The sequence below is a fragment of the Capra hircus genome, chromosome 8, assembly GCF_001704415.2.
Source record: "Capra hircus breed San Clemente chromosome 8, ASM170441v1, whole genome shotgun sequence".
NCBI lineage: Eukaryota > Metazoa > Chordata > Mammalia > Artiodactyla > Bovidae > Capra > Capra hircus.
The window spans coordinates 38914112-38934322 of NC_030815.1; the positions used below are offsets into that span (position 1 = coordinate 38914112).

Below are 20211 nucleotides of genomic sequence, written 5' to 3' on the forward strand. Positions count from 1 at the left end.
AATGTTTTTCTCTCACATACAGTATGTCCCCTTAATCCTTTTCATACACTGCCTATTGATACTATCTTTTTCACAGAAAGTGTTCATATATTTAAAATAATCAATGACCTGAAAATTAAGATAAGATTAATTTGGAATTACAGCATTCTGAAGTATCATTCTGTGGTTCACAGAGACTTTTATAGTCACAGTTAAGTAGTATATTAAAGGAATAATTCTAGGCTCTCTAATACAGTACAAAACACAATTTATCTCATACAACCCCCATGTCAATCATAAATCATAATGTGCTTTAAACAGCAGCTTCGTCTTCAAAGCTGAAATCAGTCCTTTTACAATACCCTTGGCAGAAATACATCATCAACTGCTCCATCAAGTAACTCGCATCTCTAGCACCCCAATCTAACAGACATACCAAACCTTTTTGGAGTCCCCTTTTTTGGTCCCAAAATATATGAATGATCTTTGTTGTAAATTCAAGTAGTTTAAAACTCCTAAGTAGATTCACTAAGTAGAGAAAGCAAATTTACACCAACACATTACAATGAAAATGAGTCACACCCTCACACTAAAAATGAAATCAAAAGCAAAATGACTATCTTATCAACACATCTAAAAAGCACTCTACTACACTTCTCAAATTTGAAGTCAGGAAAGAATTTTGAAGAGATATGACTATAACACTCAGATCCCAAACAGCTACATAGAGTATACAACAGTCGCTGTAAGAGGTACATAAAAGCTCACTAGAAAATCCACAAAACGCACACGTTATTCTTAGAGATTTTATTTTACTGTTTTCATAGCCTCATGTCTAATCAACATTTTCCAGGCAGCTATTCTTTTAGACATTAAAATAAATAAATAAACAGCTAGACTATTAAATGCACATTCCTCCCACAAGGCCAGTTTTCTCTTTTTAAAAATGCATTCCTCCTAAGTGAATTTAACTTACTAAAAGAGCCCTAACAAAATTTTAAGAAAGCAAATTGTATTATATCCTCACATCTCTTTGAGCATGTTTCTCCATGTTTTTAAATGCCCTCAAGCTGCTTTAAAGACTTCAAATTTCATAAAACCCTTCTTCAGATCTTCAAAATTCACTTTATTCTGTAAAATTACTTGCATATACAATGTCTCCAAAATCAAAGCTTTCATGTTCTCATGCAAAAATTTTAAACCCGTTCACTCTAAATTACATAGGAATGACTTATAGCTACTCAGTTTAGCTAGAGGTATTTTCACTTTTAAAAGAAGTTTGTTAACCTAACTTAGATAGGTTTAACTTACATAGTTTAAGTTTAGAAATTTAAAATATCAAAATAAACACTGGAGTCTGGCACCTGTTTCCCCATTCACCCAGTTATAAACTTTAAAATCATCTCGTCCAATACTTGATTTCTAAAGTGACGGTGATGTCAGAGTTCAAAGTTAACCTTAAGTGAACTGACAGTACCATGGAGCCTCCTCTAAGGTATTCCTGAATTTCCTTTCACATACTTCTGAACCCATACACTCTGTACAACCTAAATTTTTGCACAATCTTAATGATAGTGGCCCCAGCAATCTGTGAGCACCATTGGAATTTGAAGGAAAGGGGTATGACCAGTTTTACATTGACCAGGACTGCCATAGATTTCTTTAATATCTAAGTCCAAAAGCAAAACGAAACACACACAATAAAACCCTGATATTCTCAATATTCACAATATCCCTAAGAAAGTCAAGGAACATTTTTGTTTCTTTTACAGATAAAGTAGTCTACAGGCTTCTGGTCTATTCTTCCTTCATATTAAGTTTATGCTGTGTACTGCACTTAGTCGCTGTCATGTCTGACAGTGACCCCATGGACTGCAGCCCACCAGGCTTTTCTGTCCATGAGGATTCTCCACGCAAGAATATTAAGAGTGGGTTGCCATGCCCTCCTTCAGGGGATCTTCCCAACCTAGGAATCACACCCACATCTGCACTGCAGGTGGATCCTTTACTGACTAAGCCACCTGGGAAGCCCAAGAATACTAAATGTGGGTAGCCTATCCCTTCTCCAGGGGATCTTCCCAACCCAGGAATCAAACCGGACGATTCTTTACCAACAGACGATTCTTTACCAACTGAGCTATGAGGGAAGCCCATATTAAGTTTCAGTTCAGTTCAGTCACTCAGTTGTGTCCAACTCTTTGAGACCCCATGAATTGCAGCACGCCAGGCCTCCCTGTCCATCACCAACTCCCGGAGTTCACTCAAACTCATGTCCATCGAGTCGGTGATGCCATCCAGCCATCTCATCCTCTGTCGTCCCCTTCTCCTCCTGCCCCCAATCCCTCCCAGCATCAGAGTCTTTTCCAATGAGTCAACTCTTCGCATGAGGTGGCCAAAGTGCTGGAGTTTCAGCTTCAGCATCATTCCTTCCAAAGAACACCCAGGACTGATCTCCTTTAGCATGGACTGGTTGAATCTCCCTGCAGTCCAAGGGACTCTCAAGGGTCTTCTCCAACACCACAGTTCAAAAGCATCAATTCTTCTGCACTTAGCTTTCTTCACAGTCCAACTCTCACATCCATACATGGATGACCACTGGAAAAACCATAGCCTTGACTAGATGGACCTTTGTTGGCAAAGTAATGTCTCTGCTTTTCAATATGCTATCTAGGTTGGTCATAACTTTCCTTCCAAGGAGTAAGCGTCTTTTAATTTCACGGCTGCCATCACCATCTGCAGTGATTCTGGAGCCCCCAAAAATAAAGTCTGACACTGTTTCCACTGTTTCCCCGTCTATTTCCCATGAAGTGATGGGACCAGATGCCATGATGTTACTTTTCTGAATGTTGAGCTTTAAGCCAACTGTTTCACTCTCCTCTTTCACTTTCATCAAGAGGCTTTTTAGTTATGCCTAAAATTAAGTTGTGTTAGTCGCTCAGTCCTGTCTGACTCTCTGTGACTCAATGAACTATAATCTGCCAGGCTCTGCTGTCCCTGGAATCCTCCAGGCAAGAATACTGGGGTGGGTAGCCATTCCCTCCTCCAGGGGATCTTCCTGACCCAGGGACAGAATCCGAGTCTCCTGCACTGCAAGCAGATTCTTCACCATCTGAGCCACCAGGTGTTGGGTGATAAAATTAAGTTAGGCCTGTCCTTTATGGAGTTAAGGAAAGTTATATTTCAGGCTTTACAGTTTGTTACATTAGAGTGAAATTATGAACTAAAGTTCAGAAGGCAATATAAAATTTACCTAATTATTTTTTATATGCCTTAAAAATAATATATACAAAAAAATTACTCAAGTGGCATACATGATGTAAATGAATTAGTATCTCATTTAAGACCCAGATGATATGCAATACATAAAAACATGCAATCAAGCACCAGACAGAAGTGTCACATTGCTGCTTTGCGACAACAAAACGACACAAAGCCCTGTTTTGTTCTGAGACGTATTTAAAAATTAAATCAGCCAAAACTTAATGGCAAACACTATAATTTAAAACCTAACTATTACAGTCATATAAAAGATACCAGAAATACCGAAATCTCATCATTACTTTTACCAGGGCTGTGTGTGAGGACAGTCAAGGGCCTTACAGGCATTCAAATAGTCACACAGATGTGACAGTTTTAACTAATTTGATTAAACCCAGTATTTCACATGTATCTAACAAAGCTAAGGTCGAAACCTATTTCCACCTGGTAAAAATCAGCTTTCAAAGGATAACAACTTCACTCTGACATAGATTAGCACTGCCTTCTCTCGGGAGGGTGGGGGGAAATTTTTATACTCTATTCTGTTGCTTATAAACAGACCTGTAGCAGCGTTCAAGGAAAATAAGGAAATCCACCAGTTATTTTTTAAGTTCTTCTTTCAACCACTGACTAATTAGATACAAGAAATAAAAAAGCACGATTCACAGAAAGCAAAAACAGAACACTGGTTCAAGCGCTTCCCAAATCTTATTAGTTCCAGGTGCGAATACCAGGAGGCAAGCGGAGAGACTGAGTCCCACTTCAGCTCCTACTAACACCCCTATAATTCTCTACAGAAGAGTCCAAGAGCTGTAGAGAAAATAACTGACCTAAAAGCGGAGAGATGTTAGGGCAAGGCGAGGAATTGGGTTACCAGACCTTCAGTTAAAAAAAAAAAAAAAAAAAAAAAAAACCTCTGGCTGCAGTTGCAGAAATGTTATCACCGCATGTCAAGTCTGGCACTGACTGGGTAAAGCCCAACAGGCTTTCCCCAACTTCAAAACAATGGCCTTTAAAGCAAGGTAGGACTAGGAACACAACAGCGGCCAGATTCCTAATTGTGAAAAGTTTAACCAAATTTGTTCCTCGGCGAATGGGGGAAGAGAGAGGAAGGAAAGTCTGGACTCGGACGAAGGAGCGCGTGGGGTCCGCACCATGCGCGGCCGCCGGCCCAACGCAGGGAGGTGCAGGGATTTGGGGCAGCAGCGACGGCATCCACCCCGGAGCCCTGGCCAGAGGACGTGTCCAGATCCGGGGGTTCGCGCAACCAAGGAGGCGGAACAAGGACGGCGAAGACGAGTGGGTCTGTTACGAAGGGGCAGGGGTCCCAGACTCTGGGTGGAAGTTGGGGGCGGGATGGTGCCGGGAAGCCGGGAGGAAGCGGCGTGAGGCTCTACTTACCCGACTGTACCAGATGCTGAGGCGAGCTGGGGCCAGTACGGCGAAGAAAGTCCTCTGGGGGTCGGACTGAACGTGGAAAGGCGCCTCGGCCGGGCTCCCCAAAGGGCACAGCAGCCTCTTGGGCCAGCCGCTCAGGAAATACATGGTCCGCGCGGAGCCTCAGACGCCGCGGCGCCAGGCGGCCCCCGGCCCCGTCCGTCACACTCAGCGGCCCAGGGTCGGACGCCCGTCTCCCACACCGCCACCGGCCGAGTCGGCGGCGGCGCCGGTGGCAGCTCCGGGCATCTGCCCTCTGGCCGGGCCGGGCCAGGCCGACGCAACGCTAAGCGACGAAGGTACCCCAGCGCAGACGGGGCCCAGTGTAGGGGTAGGAGGGGGAGGGAGAGTCTGGATGGAGAGGGGGCGGGAGGAGCTGGAAGTCCCGCCCCGGCCCTGGCCCCGCCCCTTCCTCGGGCCGCACTGGCGTCACCACGCCGCGCCGCGTGTGTCTTGCCGGCGAGGGCTGCTGCGCGCGTGCGTACTGGAGATAATCTTCACTCTGCTGTCTGAAACTCCGCCTTGGGCTTCAGCTCAACACGCATGCGCCTTGCGCTGCTCTGGCTCCTCTGCGCCTCCCAGTTGCTCTGTGGGCTGTATAGTCAGGGCTAGCAGGCAGGACAAGTGCCTGAGACTCGGCGACCAGTGGGCCCAGCCGGCAAGACGCAGCTACTCGGAGATTACGATCTGGGACCGCCCCTTGCCTGGCCAAATTTAACTTTCCTTCCCTGATTGGTGAAGTCTCTGGTGGAGGTGGGTCCGGAGCTGCCTTGCCTGGGTCGGGGGAACGTGCAGGGGAGGGTAACTCACGTGACGTTTGCTGCTTCAATTCCTGTCCTGGCTTGTGGGCCGCGGTCTCTGTGCAGGGTTGTGCGGTCCCTTGTCCAGTGAACCCTTGTTGTATGCCAAGGTCTGCAGTGAAAGCTGGTGGTGAAGTCCCTGCCCTCATGGAGTTTACACCCTAGAGGGGACCTTATTTCAATTCATAAACCACTTGCCGTGAAAGTGCCTGAATCCTGTTCTCTGTCCTTCAGGAATTCTAAATGTAGTGTATATTTTTAAATTCGGTTTGCAATCTTGTATCCATTTACCAGCCATAATGTTAGACAAGGCAAGGCTTTTTCTTTTGCGCTCTCAGTAGAGCATGTGATTTAATTTTGGAACTGGAACCGACTTTAGCGATTCTGTAGTTCGATGTTTAACTTTTTGGACCCTAGGGATCACCTTAACAATAAGAGTTTCTTTAAGCGTTGACCCTGGGATTACATCTGAAAAAGAGGATGCAGGAGTGTCGAGGGAAAGAGGAGTAGGGGAATGGGGTTCTGGATTAAAAGACTTTCTTCTCATTATCTGCGTCTTTGTACAGTCTGAATTTTTCCCCATGTTTCAATTAAAAGTTTTTTTTTAAGAGCCCAAGTTTTGTTTTTTTTTTAAGTTAACTCACATGAATAAATAAACAGCAAGAAAGGAAACTAACTTAATCCGTATCAGATGCAGTATTGTAGCTGGTACTCATAGCAAAATATGTAACTTTCCATAATTTTCCTAAACATTCACTGCATTCTCCAGAAGGTGATCAAAGAATCCAAGATTCCTCAAAGCAAAGTTTAAACTGCCTCACCACTCACCAGCCTCTTGTGGCCAGACTGTGTCTCCTTCCTGGTGTTTTTTTCCCGACAAACAAACAGCATAGCAGCCTGGAACATATTAAATAGTAAGGATAGTAAACTGAAAATTTTTGTCAAAGAAAGATTTGGATGAAACCCTGATCCAACTAAACTGCACCATTAGACAAATAAAGAGGCCCAGAGCAGTTTCTTGACTTGCTAATATAAAATTGTAGAAAAATAACACAGTTGCATCATACAGTCATCTACCATTCTCAGATTCAGTTATGCATTTGGCAGAAAGAGAGAGGAAATTAAAGTTAAGTTACAGGGCACCAGTTCCACTTGAAAATTTCCTGAGGGTGTATTTCTCCCAGCTCTCCTTCAGAGGGTCTTTGTTCTCACGCGCCTCCTAAATGTTAGCATTTAACTGCACTCACACACAGTTTAAGGAACTTGTAAGTACTTTTCATTGCACTCATTTTTAACTTTACTTGCTGATTTATTAACACACTCCTTTGCAGCATTTAAGGTTTGCAAAATATTTTCAAATGCATGACTTGATTTTGTTCTGTAGCTAATCTTCAAGGTAGGTAACATTGGTGTGATGTTAACAGGACCAGAGTGGTAGACATGCCTAAAGTCACCAGTTCTGAAAAGAACTGGTCTTCCTTCTACGGATCTATTGATCTCTAGATTGAAGTGACCTGTGGTAGTTGCTCCAGGCAGGGAGATCCTGTAGGCCTTTCTTCCTGTCCAGGGAGAAGTAAAATATCTGACTCTCTCCACAACCGCTTACTTAAGAGTCCCCCCCTCCATTGTGGTAGAAACCCTATGAATGGGATTTGCAAACTTTCAGATATCACAGTCTAACATTTATCTATAAAATACACTAGCAATTCCTATGCTCTGGATGTACCTTCTCTTCCTTTCTGCACACCACCGTCAATTTCAAGTCAAACTTATTGAACTCTATTCTGAGCTAAGACTGAAGTGTAGGGGAAATCTAATAGGTACAAGTTTTCATGTATCAAACTAACAGACTCTTTTTAATCACAAGCAATAGTGTTGGGACACAAGAACAGAGGTACATTTATAAACTGTTGCTGGAAGAAGAGTTGGCGCAGTTTTTCTAAAGAGTAGCTGGTGTGCTGTGTACTTAGTTGCTCAGCTGTGTCCTATTATCTGCAACCCCATGGACCATAGCCTGCCAGGCTCCTCTGTCCATTAAGATTCTCCAGGCAAGAACACTGGAGTGGGTTGTCATGCCTTTCTCCAGAGGATCTTCCCAAACCAGGGATAGAGCCCAGGTCTCCCACGTTGCAGGTGGATTCTTTACTGTCTGAGCCACCAGGGAAGCTCAAGAGTAGCTGGTCTTACATTTTTAAGAAGAGAGAGAGAGAGAGAGCGCATAAAGATATGTTACCTTTGGAACCAACCATTTCTTTTCCTTTAGTGATTTTTTTAAAGAAAAAAACACCAGTATGTACAGAGTTTAACTTTAAGAATGTACCCCACAAAGATAGCTAAGAGGAAATAATCTAAATGTCCTTCAAAAGACATTAGTTATAGTCCTTCCTTACTATGAAAAGTTTTGCAAAAATAAGAGTTATGGGGAAGAAAATTTAATCACATAGAAGTATATTCAGTATATATTATGAAGTAATGAAAGCAGAAAAAAGGCAGTATGTAAAATATCCCATGTTCATAAAAAAAAATGTATAAAAATGCCTAGGAGAAAATGGAAGAAAATTCACTAAAATATTGGTGTTGACCCCTGATTATAGGTGCTTTTTTGTGTTCTTTGGGAGGGTTTTTTGTGTTTTCCAAATTGTCTATAATGAATACATGTTACTTTTGTAATGAAAAAAAAATTCCATAAGACAAAGTTAAGTTGCTAATGATTTATAATGCCCCGCTTTTCTGCTTTAAGTGAGGCCTACAGTGCAGGCAAATCAAAGAGAGGAATGTAGTAATCTGGAGCTTCAGGCACTGTCGCAAGACTGGTGAGAGAAGGATTAGGAGGAAAAGCACTCTGAGTCATCAGACTAAAAGTAGGCTCTCTGCCCTTCACACATTCACAGACTTCTTTCTTTCTTTCTTTCTTTTGGAGGCTAATTAGTTTACAATATTGTATTGGTTTTGTCATACATTGACATGAATCCGCCACAGGTGTACATGTGTTCCCCATCCTGAACCCCCCTCCCACCTCCCTCCCTGTACCGTCCCTCTGGGTCATAACAGTGCACCAGCCCCAAGCACCCTGTATCATGCATCAAACCTGGACTGGCAATCCATTTCACATATGATAATATACATGTTTCAATGCCATTCTCCCAAACCATCCCACCCTCGCCCTCTCCCACAGAGTCCAAAAGACTTCTTATGATGATACATAACTGACTGGATTCTGATTCTGCGCACACCACTTCCAACTTGGGGGGATCTCTATAAGAGCCTATCACAATATTCACTGAATATGATACTGGTTTAGTTTTGGATTGTTTAATATGATTTAAACATTCAACTTTATGATATTTTTGTATTTGCTTTTTTGTATTTTTTGTATGATACTTTTATATTTATATTTGCTAATGTATTTACTTCTGGGATGGATTCTTGATTAGCATTTATGCCCTCCTGAAGATTGATAATATCTCAGCTAAACTAATACGATGTCTGGGTTGTGCTTCAAGATAATCTGGGGGTGAGTGGAGAAGATGGAAGTATGTATGAAACAAAGTTGGCTATGAGTTGATTATATTCGAAGCTAAGTGATGGCCAGTAGGGAACTCAATATGTTATTCACTCTACTTTTCCACATGGTTGAAACTTTGATTTTAAAAGTACAAACATTTAAATTTTTTAAAATTTCAGTAAATGAAAATGTGATTAACCAGTCTACCTTGTCCAAAGTCCTCCTCACGGTAAATAGTGTTAAATTTTACTAAGAATCATTTAATTAACCATAAAGCCAGAATGGCTTATTATTAATAAGCCTTAATGGATGCAAATGAGACTTTCCAAGCTAGGCTTCAATAGTGCATGAACCGAGAATTTCCAGATGTTCAAGCTGGATTTGGAAATTGCAGAGGAACCAGAGGTCAAATTACCAACATCTGTTGGATCATAGAAAAAGCAAGAGATTCCAGAAAAACATCTACTTCTGCATCATTGACAGTGTAGATCACAACAAACTGTGGAAAGTTCTGAAAAAGATGGGAATACCAGACCACCTCACCTGCCTCCTGAGAAACCTGTATGCAGGTCAAGAAGCAAGTTAGAACCAGAGATGGAACAACAGACTACTTCCACATTGGGAAAGGAGTACATCAAGGCTGTATATTGGCACGCTGCTTACTTAACTTATGTGCAGAGTACATCATGCAAAATGCTGGGCTGGATGAACCACAAGGTGGAATCAAGATTGCCGGGAGAAATATCAATCACCTCAGATATGCAGAGGACACTACTCTTATGGCAGAAAGTGAAGAGGAACTAAAAAGCCTCTTGATGAAAGTGAGAGAGGAGAGTGAAAAAGCTGGCTCAAAACTCAACATTCAAAAAACTAAGATCATGGCATCCAGACCCATCACTTCCTGGCAAATAGATTCGGAAACAATGGAAACAGTGACAGACTTTATTTTCTTGGGCTCCAAAATCACTGCAGATGGTGATTGCCGCCATGAAATTTAAAGACGCTTGCTCCTTGGAAGGAAAGCTATGACAAATCTAGACATGTTAAAAAGCTGAGACATTCCTTTGCCAACAAAGATCCATCTAGTCAAAGTTATGGTTTTTCCAGTAGTCATGTATGGGTGTAAGTTGGATCAGAAAGAAGGCTGAGTGCCAAAGAACTGATGCTTTTGAACTGTGGTATTGGAAAAGACTCTTGAGAGTTGTTTGGACTGCAAGGAGATTCAACCAGTCAATCCTACAGGAAATCAGTCCTGAATATTCATTGGAAGGACTGATGCTGAAGCTGAAACTCCAATACTTTGGCCACCTGATGTGAAGAATTGACTCATCGGAAAAGCCCCTGATGCTGGGAAAGATTGAAGGCAGAAGGATAAGGGGACGAAAGAGGATGAGATGGTTGGATGGCATCACCGACTCAATGGACATGAGTTTGAGTAAGCTCCCGGAGTTCTAAGCTCCAGGAGTTCATGATGGACACAGAAGCCTGGAATGCTGCAGTCCATGGGGTCACAAAGAGTTGGACATGACTGAGCAACTGAACTGAACTATTTTTAGGTTATTCACCCTGTCTGAAACAGATCACCAGAACTTTCCATTTTGCAAAATTGAAACTATATATCTTGTCAACAATAGCTTCTCTTTCCCCCTGCCTCCCAGCCCCTAATAACCACCATTCTACTTTCTGTTTCTGTGAGTTTGACTAGTTTAGTTTCCAACTCATATAAGTGGAATCATACAATAATTATCTTTTTTGCAACTGGCTTGTTTCACTTAGTATAATGTTCTTAAGATTCATCCATGTTGTATGTAGCATGTGATAGTATGTCATTCTTTTTTAAGGCAAATAGCCCATTGTATAAATATATTACACATTCTGTATATCCATTCATCCATATGTGGATGCTTGGGTTGTTTCTACACTTTGGCTACTGTGAATAAAGCTGCTGGGAACTTTGGTGCACAAACATCTGTTCAAGTCCTGGCTTTCAACTCCTTTAGATATACACCCAGAAATGGGATGACTGGGTCATATGGTAGTGCCATTTTTAATTTTTTGAGGAATTTCCAATACTGTTTTTCATAGAGGTTGAACCATTTTTCAACCCAGGCAACAGTGCACAGGGTTTTAATTTCTCTACATCCTCACCAATACTTGTTATTTTCTGCTTCTTTAATAGTAGCCATCTTCATGGATGTGAGATAATTTTGGGTTTTGATTTTAATTTCTCTGATGATTAGTGATATTGAACACCTTTTTACATAGTTGTTGGCCATGTGTATATCATCTTTGAACAAATGTTATTATTACCTTTGATACAATGTCACATCAGCAGATCTGAGAGAAAGACAAAGCCCAAGAGCAAATCTTTGAACTTAAGTTTTGGAGAATGTAATTTTAGATTCTGTATCAGGTTTGAATGTGGTTAGTTCTTACACTCAAAGAATTGTACGAATCTCACAAGTATGAGATCTTAATCAGAATGGGCCTGAAATATTATCTAGTCCAATCTCCAGCCTCGACAAGAATATAAGTAGATTTCATAGAGTAAGTTTACATATATTTAAAACACAAAATTAATTTATAAAACTAATAAATACTTAATGTAAAAGGAACATATCTATGAAACCACATTTAATACACTTGATTATAAGTACTAAAGGATATGAAAAAGTGGCTATACATTAGAAAATAAAACTGAAGGGAAAGCCATCAAAATATTTGCAGTACTCAACTCATCTCTAGAAAATATAATTATGCATAGTTTTCTTTTTCATTCCTGGCATTTTCTGTTTTTTTTTTCTTTTATAAGTGGAAAAATAGTAATATTTTTCTTTTTTAATTAGAAAAAATAGCTATTTTGTATGTTAATTTGTTATTGAGGAGGTCAACTTTCCCAAATCGTGGTCCACTTATCACTTGCATCAGAACTGTCTGGAGATACACTTAAAATCCAGATATCTGTAAACTATTGTATATAAAATAAGCTACAAGAATATATTGTACAGCACAAGGAATATAGCCAGTATTTTATGATAATCATAAATGGAGGATAACCTTTAAAATAGTGACTCGCTATATTATATACCTGTAACATATAATATTATATATAATTATACTTCAATTTAAAAAAGAAAAGAGAATCTGCCACACAGAAAACAATATAAAATAAAATGCAGATTCCATGACCAAATCTCAGGCTTCCTGAGTCAGAATCCCTTTACGGTATGGCCCAAGAATTAACATTTTAAACAAATACCCACAAGATTCTCATGCATATTAATAAGAGTTAATAAAGAGTTGATTAGGAGTTAAAAGCTAAAGTGCCTTCTGTCTATATTCTATATGTAGGCTAGAATCTCTATACAGTTCTCCTATCAGCATACAAACAAGTCAAAATCCTGCTGCACTGGATTCTGAGGAAGTGTGGGCATGAATCCTCTTCCAGCAAATCTGAATTTTCTTGATTTCCTGGTGAAAGAGCTATCCAAAGGGTACAACAACTCCGCTGTAGAGACCAGAGGGTACCAAGGGGTTGACGTAACCTTAAGTCATTCAATAGCAGTCCTCATGAGTGAGTGGAGCCCATGCTTATGGACTACTTGGCCCTGTTCATCACCTTTGTGTTGCCTTGCTAGCCCTCTAAACTACCTTTAACTGTTCCTCATCTGTGGAGTGGAGATGCTAATACCTATCTTGTCAGATTCTGTTTTTTTAATGATGCTGGAGACTGAAAGGTCAAAGTAATCCATGCCCTTTGAAGCATATTTTGAATTAGACACAAAAAACTTCCTAATGATGAGTTCTATTACACAAATGATAATAATAATAATAACTAGTATTCAGCTCTCATTATGTGCTAGATACTGCTCTAAGCACTTTATAATACTTAATGCTTATCATCCTAACAATCACATGAGGTAGCTATTATTATCCTTACTTTACAAGTGAAGAAACTAAGGCTCAGAGAGGCTCAAGGTTCAGAGTAAAGAAGGAAGTGGTGGAATCAAAACTTGAACCCAGAACACAAACACTTAACAAACTTGAATATAGTCTCTCTCTACACACTTATTTTCTCACTAATAAAATATGCATATTTTATATCAGGCAGACTTAACTATTTTTTTCAATTCCTAAGAATATTTTTTATGAATCCTTCATGCAGAAAAATTGCTTTGCTAAGAAAATGAATGAAATTGGCATTTTCATATTCACCTAGCAAAAAACATCCTTTATATCTTAAGCAAAAATGAAATGATAATCTATCCAAAAGGTCACGTGAAAATATTAATAAGCAGTAGATGGAAGAGAGGAAAGAAGGAATTGCATCACTTAGGTAGGATGTTGAATCTATAAAGTGAATCAAGGAATTAACCTTTTAGCAGTTGGATAGCATTTCAACAACATTAATGCACCACATCATTCAATACATGATTCACCAAAGAAGACTCTCCCCTACTCAGTGGGCATTTTCAGAAAGTGAGCAAGTGCAGACTGTTTCCTGTGAAAGGCCCTTGGGGTTTGACTGGATGCTGCACTGTCTGTGAGCAATTTCTGGGAGGGAGCATTACAATTTCTCCCCTCAACCTACACTTTCCCAATCCCAAGCAAGATTACTGTTCTCAGAGGTTGTCCCCTCTGTAATAAAGACAAGAAAACTGACAAAGGTGGCAAGAGCTCCCTCCAGGTTTTTACCTTAACCAGGTAGAAGGAAACATCTTCCATCAGCCAGGTGTATTGGAAGAAGCTGGCCACTGCCTGTATATATTTGTTATTAAGCCCACGTCCTTCCATGATCAAGGAAATAAAAAAAGTTTACCTGTTTGCGTTTGTGCTAAGTCTCTTCAGTTGTGTCCAACTGTTTGTGACCCCGTGGACTGTAGCCCCCAGGCTCCTCTGTCCATGGGTTTCTCCAGGCAAGAGTACTGGAGTGGGTTGCCGTTCCCTTCTCCAGGGGATCCTCCCAATCCAGGGATCAAACCCAGGTCTCCTGCATTGCAGGCAAATTCTTTTACCATCTGAGCCACCAGGGAAGCTTCTCTTACTTCCAACTAAAACGCTAGGCAAAAGTACACTTAAAAACAGTGGAGCAAAAGAGACCTCTGACAAACATTCCACCAACCGAGCCGTAAAAGAACCATCCAGTGTGTCAATATTCAATAATCCTTCGAAACCTTTCTCTCATGTCTCACAAAGACACTGTCACCTTCAAGAGCAGAGAACCACCTATGAGGCTACTTTCTACAGAAGCAACCCCGTGCTCTTTCCAGAAATGCAGCAGCTCCACCACCTGCCTTCTTCTTCTTCACAGACCCTCCTTTCCTTTACTCTGTCTTCGTTTTGGTTCCCAACGAACCAAAAACAAGAAGAAGCCAACAAGAATACACATGCCAATAGTTCATTTCGGTGTTGGTATCAGGAAATGCCAGCAGGGAAATACGCAAGAATGGGAGACAACCAATGAGGAGAGTGTTTTCAAGCACATGAACACTATGGGTAATGGGTACTTAGTCCCTCTGGGGAATTCTGGGAACCAGCGTAGATCCCGTACTTCTGAATTACTGCATCTGAGAAGCAAGGGCACTGGAGATTTATAAACCAGCTCCTACCAATCATTAGTTAAGGGCTGCTCCTGGGAGGCGTTAAATCTCCGCACACCCAACCTCCATACTCACAGCTGGACCTCTAACCACTAGAGAAAGTCACTGATAGGTGGTGCAGTTGCTGGCAGTTGGTACAGCCTCAAGGAGACATGGGCAGGGCACCAACAGCATCTGCTACCCTGGTGCCTGAGATTCCAATCTAGTACATGGAGACCCATTAATAAATGCCAGGGCTTGCAGAATAGGGAAGAAGATCAAGAGTTCTGGAGACCGGCTGATTGGTTTCAAATTCTGGGTTCTTAAACTTCCCTAAGCATCAAATTCCACAAAGGATTGTTGTGGGAATTAAATAAGGTAATTCACATTAAAAAACAACAACAACAAACACCCAGTATTGTGACTGACACATAGTATGTATTCCCCCAAATGCTAGTTATTAATATTATTCTTAACACTGGATCCCCTTAAACCTGACCAGACCTTAAAATGTTCTGCTTGGCCAGTTTGCCCTGCAGGAACCCAGAAGTTCTAGTCTTGCTACTGGCATAGCATTTACACTGACGTCAGCAAGTAGAACAGTGAGCCAACTAGCCTTGAAGATCGGGCCAGAGGGAGCCCTGAATTCTCATCAGAGGGGGAAAGGGTTATCTGAAGCTGAGTAGGGCTCAGTAGATCCCACAAAATGGATACAGATCTCCCAAGGAAAGCATAGGTTTCAGGACAGGATATGGTCCGACTCATCCCCTCCATATTATTTTTCTGCCCAGCCACTCAGTCTTTAATTTTTTTATGTTTATGAGAAAAAGTAGTGGAGGAAAGAACTAGCACTTATCCTTCTCCATAACAGGTTTCAACACAAAAACATAACTGTGTTTTCAATAAGCAAGTATTTTTGGAATTCCTGAGTTCAAATAAAATTACATGGTTCACATGCTGAAGGCATTTTTTTTTTCCCAAACTGGTTTTCCTCCCCAGTCAGTGAAGACCAGATTTTGGAAAAACTCAAACTTTCATTAAAGTTCAGCCATGCAGGATATAAAAGCTGGGTGGGTCCTGCTTAGATTTTTCTTTGTTGCTAAATATCTCTACCTGACAGCAAGAACAGATTTTGGAAATCTGTACACAGGGCATGGAGAGAGCTATGAGGCCACATAAGGCAAAAAAAAAAAAAGGAAACTTTGAGAAGAAAAAGTATCATATTTTCCAAAAAGCAAAAACCACCAGTTTTTCAATTCTTAAGATAGTGTCTGGAAAATATAGTAAATTTGTTTCAGTAACAATGTTGTGTTCTTCTAAATTGCTCATTGATAATGAAGATTGTGATTGAATTTCAAATTTTTGAAAATGCTTAGCCACTAATATTTATAGGCCCTAGATTTAAAAAAATGTTGCCTTCTTTAATTAAAATAAACACATATCCTCCAACATCAATATTCAAAAGAGAATATCCACATGGAAAGGAACAGCTGGATCTTATATCGCCCTGTGTCTACAGCCCACGCTCAGCAACAAGAGAAGCCACTGCAGTGAAAAGCCCATGTATCGCAATTCGAGAGTAGGCCCCCTCTCAGCAGCTAGAGAAAGCCAGCACATAGCAATGAAGACCCAGTGCAGCCAAAGATAAATTAATAAATAAACAAAACAATAATATTGGTCTAGTCCAGAGCAATAGATTGGTTTGATTCCAAAAGCACGTCCTAATAAACTTCCTTACCTTAATCTGTGTCTTGAATCTAGTTCTCATGGCAGGTACCCAGAGCCCAGGTACAAATATCTAGATACCTTAACTCCTCAAGTATAGACCCAAAGGAGTAAAGAAAGAGAAAGTCAAAGCAGCCAATTATTGCTTGTATGTAGAGCTGTCTTATGCTCAGTTGACTGGTGGTTTTAGTGATTGATGGCTCCCTTGCAGGAGGAACTTTGTCTATCTCTCTCTTTTGAGGTTTCTGAATAATAACGATATTAGAATATAACTCAGTAAGTACCATATTTATAAAAAGTTATCTTACAGTAAAAACAAATTAGCAAAAAAGAATAGAGAAAGAGATTTAGAAATGAAAGAAATACTAACATATCTCACTTTGTACAAAAAAATATATGTCTGAAAAAAAATACATGTCTGAAAAACTGGACTATGAATCATATTTTGGTGAGTTAAATTATATTTTAAAGTCAGTAGCAGAACTCACCATGTGAAGACTTTTATGACAAATAGTTTTACAGAGAAAAGAATTGCAAATTGAAATCACTAACTTCCAATTTGTTACTTTACAGAATCAGATTTTCACTCACTGAAATGATTTAAACTAAAGTATTTGTTATTTAAAATCTAAAGCCACAGCAAAACATCTAATATAAAATTGCATTAACTTCTGATTAATTACCCTTGGCTCAACACTTTTAGCTATAGAGGGAGAAAAAGTCACTTCAAGTTAACATATTGTGATATTGTTCTTAAGAATATTAGCCAAATTCTTTTCCAGTACTGGAACTTTATTGTATTATTTTTGCTCAAAATAAATGAATTGGCAAAGACTTAGTCTCTCCCTTAAATAATTTTAATTCTATTGTTATGTTTTGGTAATGGATTTAAACTTCATCCTGATGTCTCTGAGAATAGAGAAATGAAGGTTGGGGACTGACTTCCTCTTCTGCCAAAGAGTGTTTCCTCCGCTAGATTAGTAGTTGCAGAGTAACCATGGATAATTTGGTACCAAATTTGGACAGAGGTTTGAGAATTTGTCTTTAGCTCAAAGCCAGCAATTCACATTGAAATAAAATGTACATTTGGATGTATAGCTCAAATTTAGATAAGATTATGTTATTCAGGAGGAAATCAGTCCTAAGATGACATCTATTTACAGTGGAATGAGGAACTTTCTTGGAGGCTAATCATGTAAATAGATCTGTTATTACAAAACTACCTAAGCCTGCTTATACGGTATCATGAGAGGCAACAGGCACAAGTACCTGTCAGGAATGTCCTTTGGAGAGGAGGAATAGCAGATACTCAGATCCAAAATATTGAAATGAGCTCTCTTGAGAAGAAATGCAGAAAGATGCAGAAAGACGCTGCTTAAAAGTAGGCTTCTATAGGTCACAGGTCGCTTCTCTTCTCTGGGCCTCTTAGGGTTATGTGAAAAGACAAAGAGACATTTTGGGCTCAGTAAAGAAGGTAGGAGGGAAGGAGCGGCCCTATTTCCTTATATGGAGGAAGTCCCTACAGGCCCGCAGCTCCCCAATTCCTTTCACAGCGTCAGCTTCAGCTTCTCCAACTCTTGGGCCAGGTGTGTGTTTAACTCCACAGTGAATGTCACCACGGGTTTGGGAGGAGGGAAAGACTAGTGCAGATTACAGTCTACCCTTGTGGGTTCTGGTATGTCCTTGCTCCCCCCATTTCACATCCTGTCTTCCCATCCTGTGGTCTTTAGCTCTGATATCAGATACAGGAACAACAGCTTCACATAGACAGTGTAGCCAGCTTCTGGAACTGCATACAGTTAAATCCCCTATAATAAATCCCTTATTGCATTAATTTCTCACAGTGGTTCTGCTTCTTTGAACAAACCCTGACTGATACATTTGGGCTGAATTTTATTTGTTTGTTTTTTACTATTATAAAAATGCTACCATGAACATTCATGTTTGTGCTTTCTGGTATACTTGTGCTAAAATCCCTCTAAAATAGATACCTAAAGAGTACATATTTCTGGATTGTAGGGTATTCAAATATTCAACTTTTAAGATAATAAAATTTTTAAATTCTTGAGTAGTTGTGCCAATTTATACTCACAGAAGCATTGTTTAAGAGTTCCTCTTGGACTCACAGACTTAGAGAACAAACTGGTGGTTGCCAATAGGAGGGATGGGAGGAAAGGATATTTAGCGAGTTTGGGATAGACATGTACACTCTGCTATATTTAAAATGAATAAACAACAAGGACCTGCTGTATAGCACATGGAACTTGATGGAGCAGCCTAGATGGGACAGGAGTCTTGGGGGGGGGGAGGATAGATACATGTATATGTATGGCTGAGTCCCTTCTCTGTTCATCTGAAACTATCACAACATAAAAAGAGTTTCTCTTGATCCAAGTCTTTGCAATTTCTTAGTATTAATATACTTCTTAATTTTAACCCACCTATAGAGTATATATAGTTTCTTATTGTAATCTTAATTATAACATTTATATGATTATTAATGAAGGTGGAGAATCTTTGTATATTTCTATTCTCTACATTTTCTCTTCTGTAAAATGACTATTCATGTCTCTTACCCATCTTTCTATGGCATTGCTTGATGTTTAATTATTGATATACAGAAAGAGTTCTTCATATATTCTGGAAACAAATCCTTTAATGTAATATGAAGTGGTGCACTGGAGCTGGCTTGCCTGGTCTCATAAGAGTAATTTTGTGCATCTCTTCCAAACTGTGTGTAAGACATTGTTTTGGTAGTTTGAAATAGGCTATGGTGGGATTATTTCCTCCATGGTAAACATCAAACCCTACAAATCATGGCTTTTTCCCCTGGAAAATTAGTTTTAAAACATTTACAAGCACACCACTAGTTATATATTTTGCAAATATCTATTCTTGGTTTGTGGTTTGTCTACAAATTCTTTTGTGGGGTCTTTTGAAGAACAGAAATGTTTTAATTTTAGTAGAGTCAAATTTGTTGATCTTTTCTGTTGTCAGTTTTGGATAAAATTGTGTGTGTGTTTCAAGAAATTCTTCTCTACCCCAAATACATAAAGATACTATTCTTTATTTTCCTTTTAGATGTTTAAAAATCAGCTTTCCCATTCAAGTCTTTAATACAACTAGAATGCATTTCCTATATACCCATGGGGTAGGAATCTGCTTTTTCCCCCTGTATTTCCCTAGCACCACTTGTTAACTAATTCTTCCTCTCCATAGTATGCTCAATACCACTTCTCTTTCTTCTTTGTTGATTTTTGGTTGTGCTGGGTCTTCAGTGCTGTGCACAGGCTTTCTCTAGTTGTGGCGTGTGAGCTCATTATGGTAGCTTCTCTTGTTGCAGGGCGCTGGCTCCAGGCATGTGGGCATCAGTAGTTGCGGCACTCAAGCTCAGGAGTTGAGACTCGCAAGCTCTAGAGTGCAGGCTCAGTGGTTGTGGTGTGCGGGCTTAGCTGCTCCACAGCTTGTAGAATCCGGAGATTGAACCTGTGTCCCCTGCAGTGGCAGGCTCATTCCTATCCACTCTACCACCAGGTAAGTCCACCACTCCTCTTTTATATTATGTCCATAAATACATAAATCTGCTTCTGGAATCTCTACTATTCCATGAATCCATTTGTCTACTGCAGCATCAGTACCACACTCTCTTCATTCTTATGACTTTATAATTAAACTCTTGAAATCTGATACAAGTCTTCCTACCTTATTCTCCAAAAGAGTCTTTGTTGTATATCAACTTTTGTTTTATTGTACAAATTTTAGAATCAGCTTATCAGTTTTAGTTGGGGTTGGGGGATGAAAATCCCATGGGATTTGGAATTAGATTATATTGAATCTATAGGTCAAATTGGGGAGAACTGGCAACTTCACAAAAGAGTCTTCCTATTGAACATCTTCTACCATGTATTTCTGTGATAGGTCTTCCTTG

At 40.0% G+C, this 20211-nt stretch overlaps 2 protein-coding genes across 3 annotated transcripts in view; one reads left to right on the plus strand and one right to left on the minus strand.

The window, feature by feature from the left end:
* The window catches only part of RIC1 (RIC1 homolog, RAB6A GEF complex partner 1), a 142913-nt gene extending 137893 nt beyond the window's left edge, over positions 1–5020 (minus strand). For both annotated transcript variants that reach the window (XM_018052017.1, XM_005683688.3), the window contains exon 1: positions 4639–5020. In XM_018052017.1, the coding sequence (XP_017907506.1) occupies positions 4639–4782 (144 nt within the window). In that variant the 5' untranslated portion in view covers positions 4783–5020. The remainder of the gene's footprint in view (positions 1–4638) is intronic.
* LOC108636599 lies at positions 4781–19756 on the plus strand. Its single transcript, XM_018052763.1, has 2 exons — positions 4781–5427; positions 19627–19756. The coding sequence occupies exon 1, from the start codon at positions 4781–4783 to the stop codon at positions 5390–5392; it is 612 nt and encodes a 203-aa protein (XP_017908252.1). The 3' UTR covers positions 5393–5427; positions 19627–19756.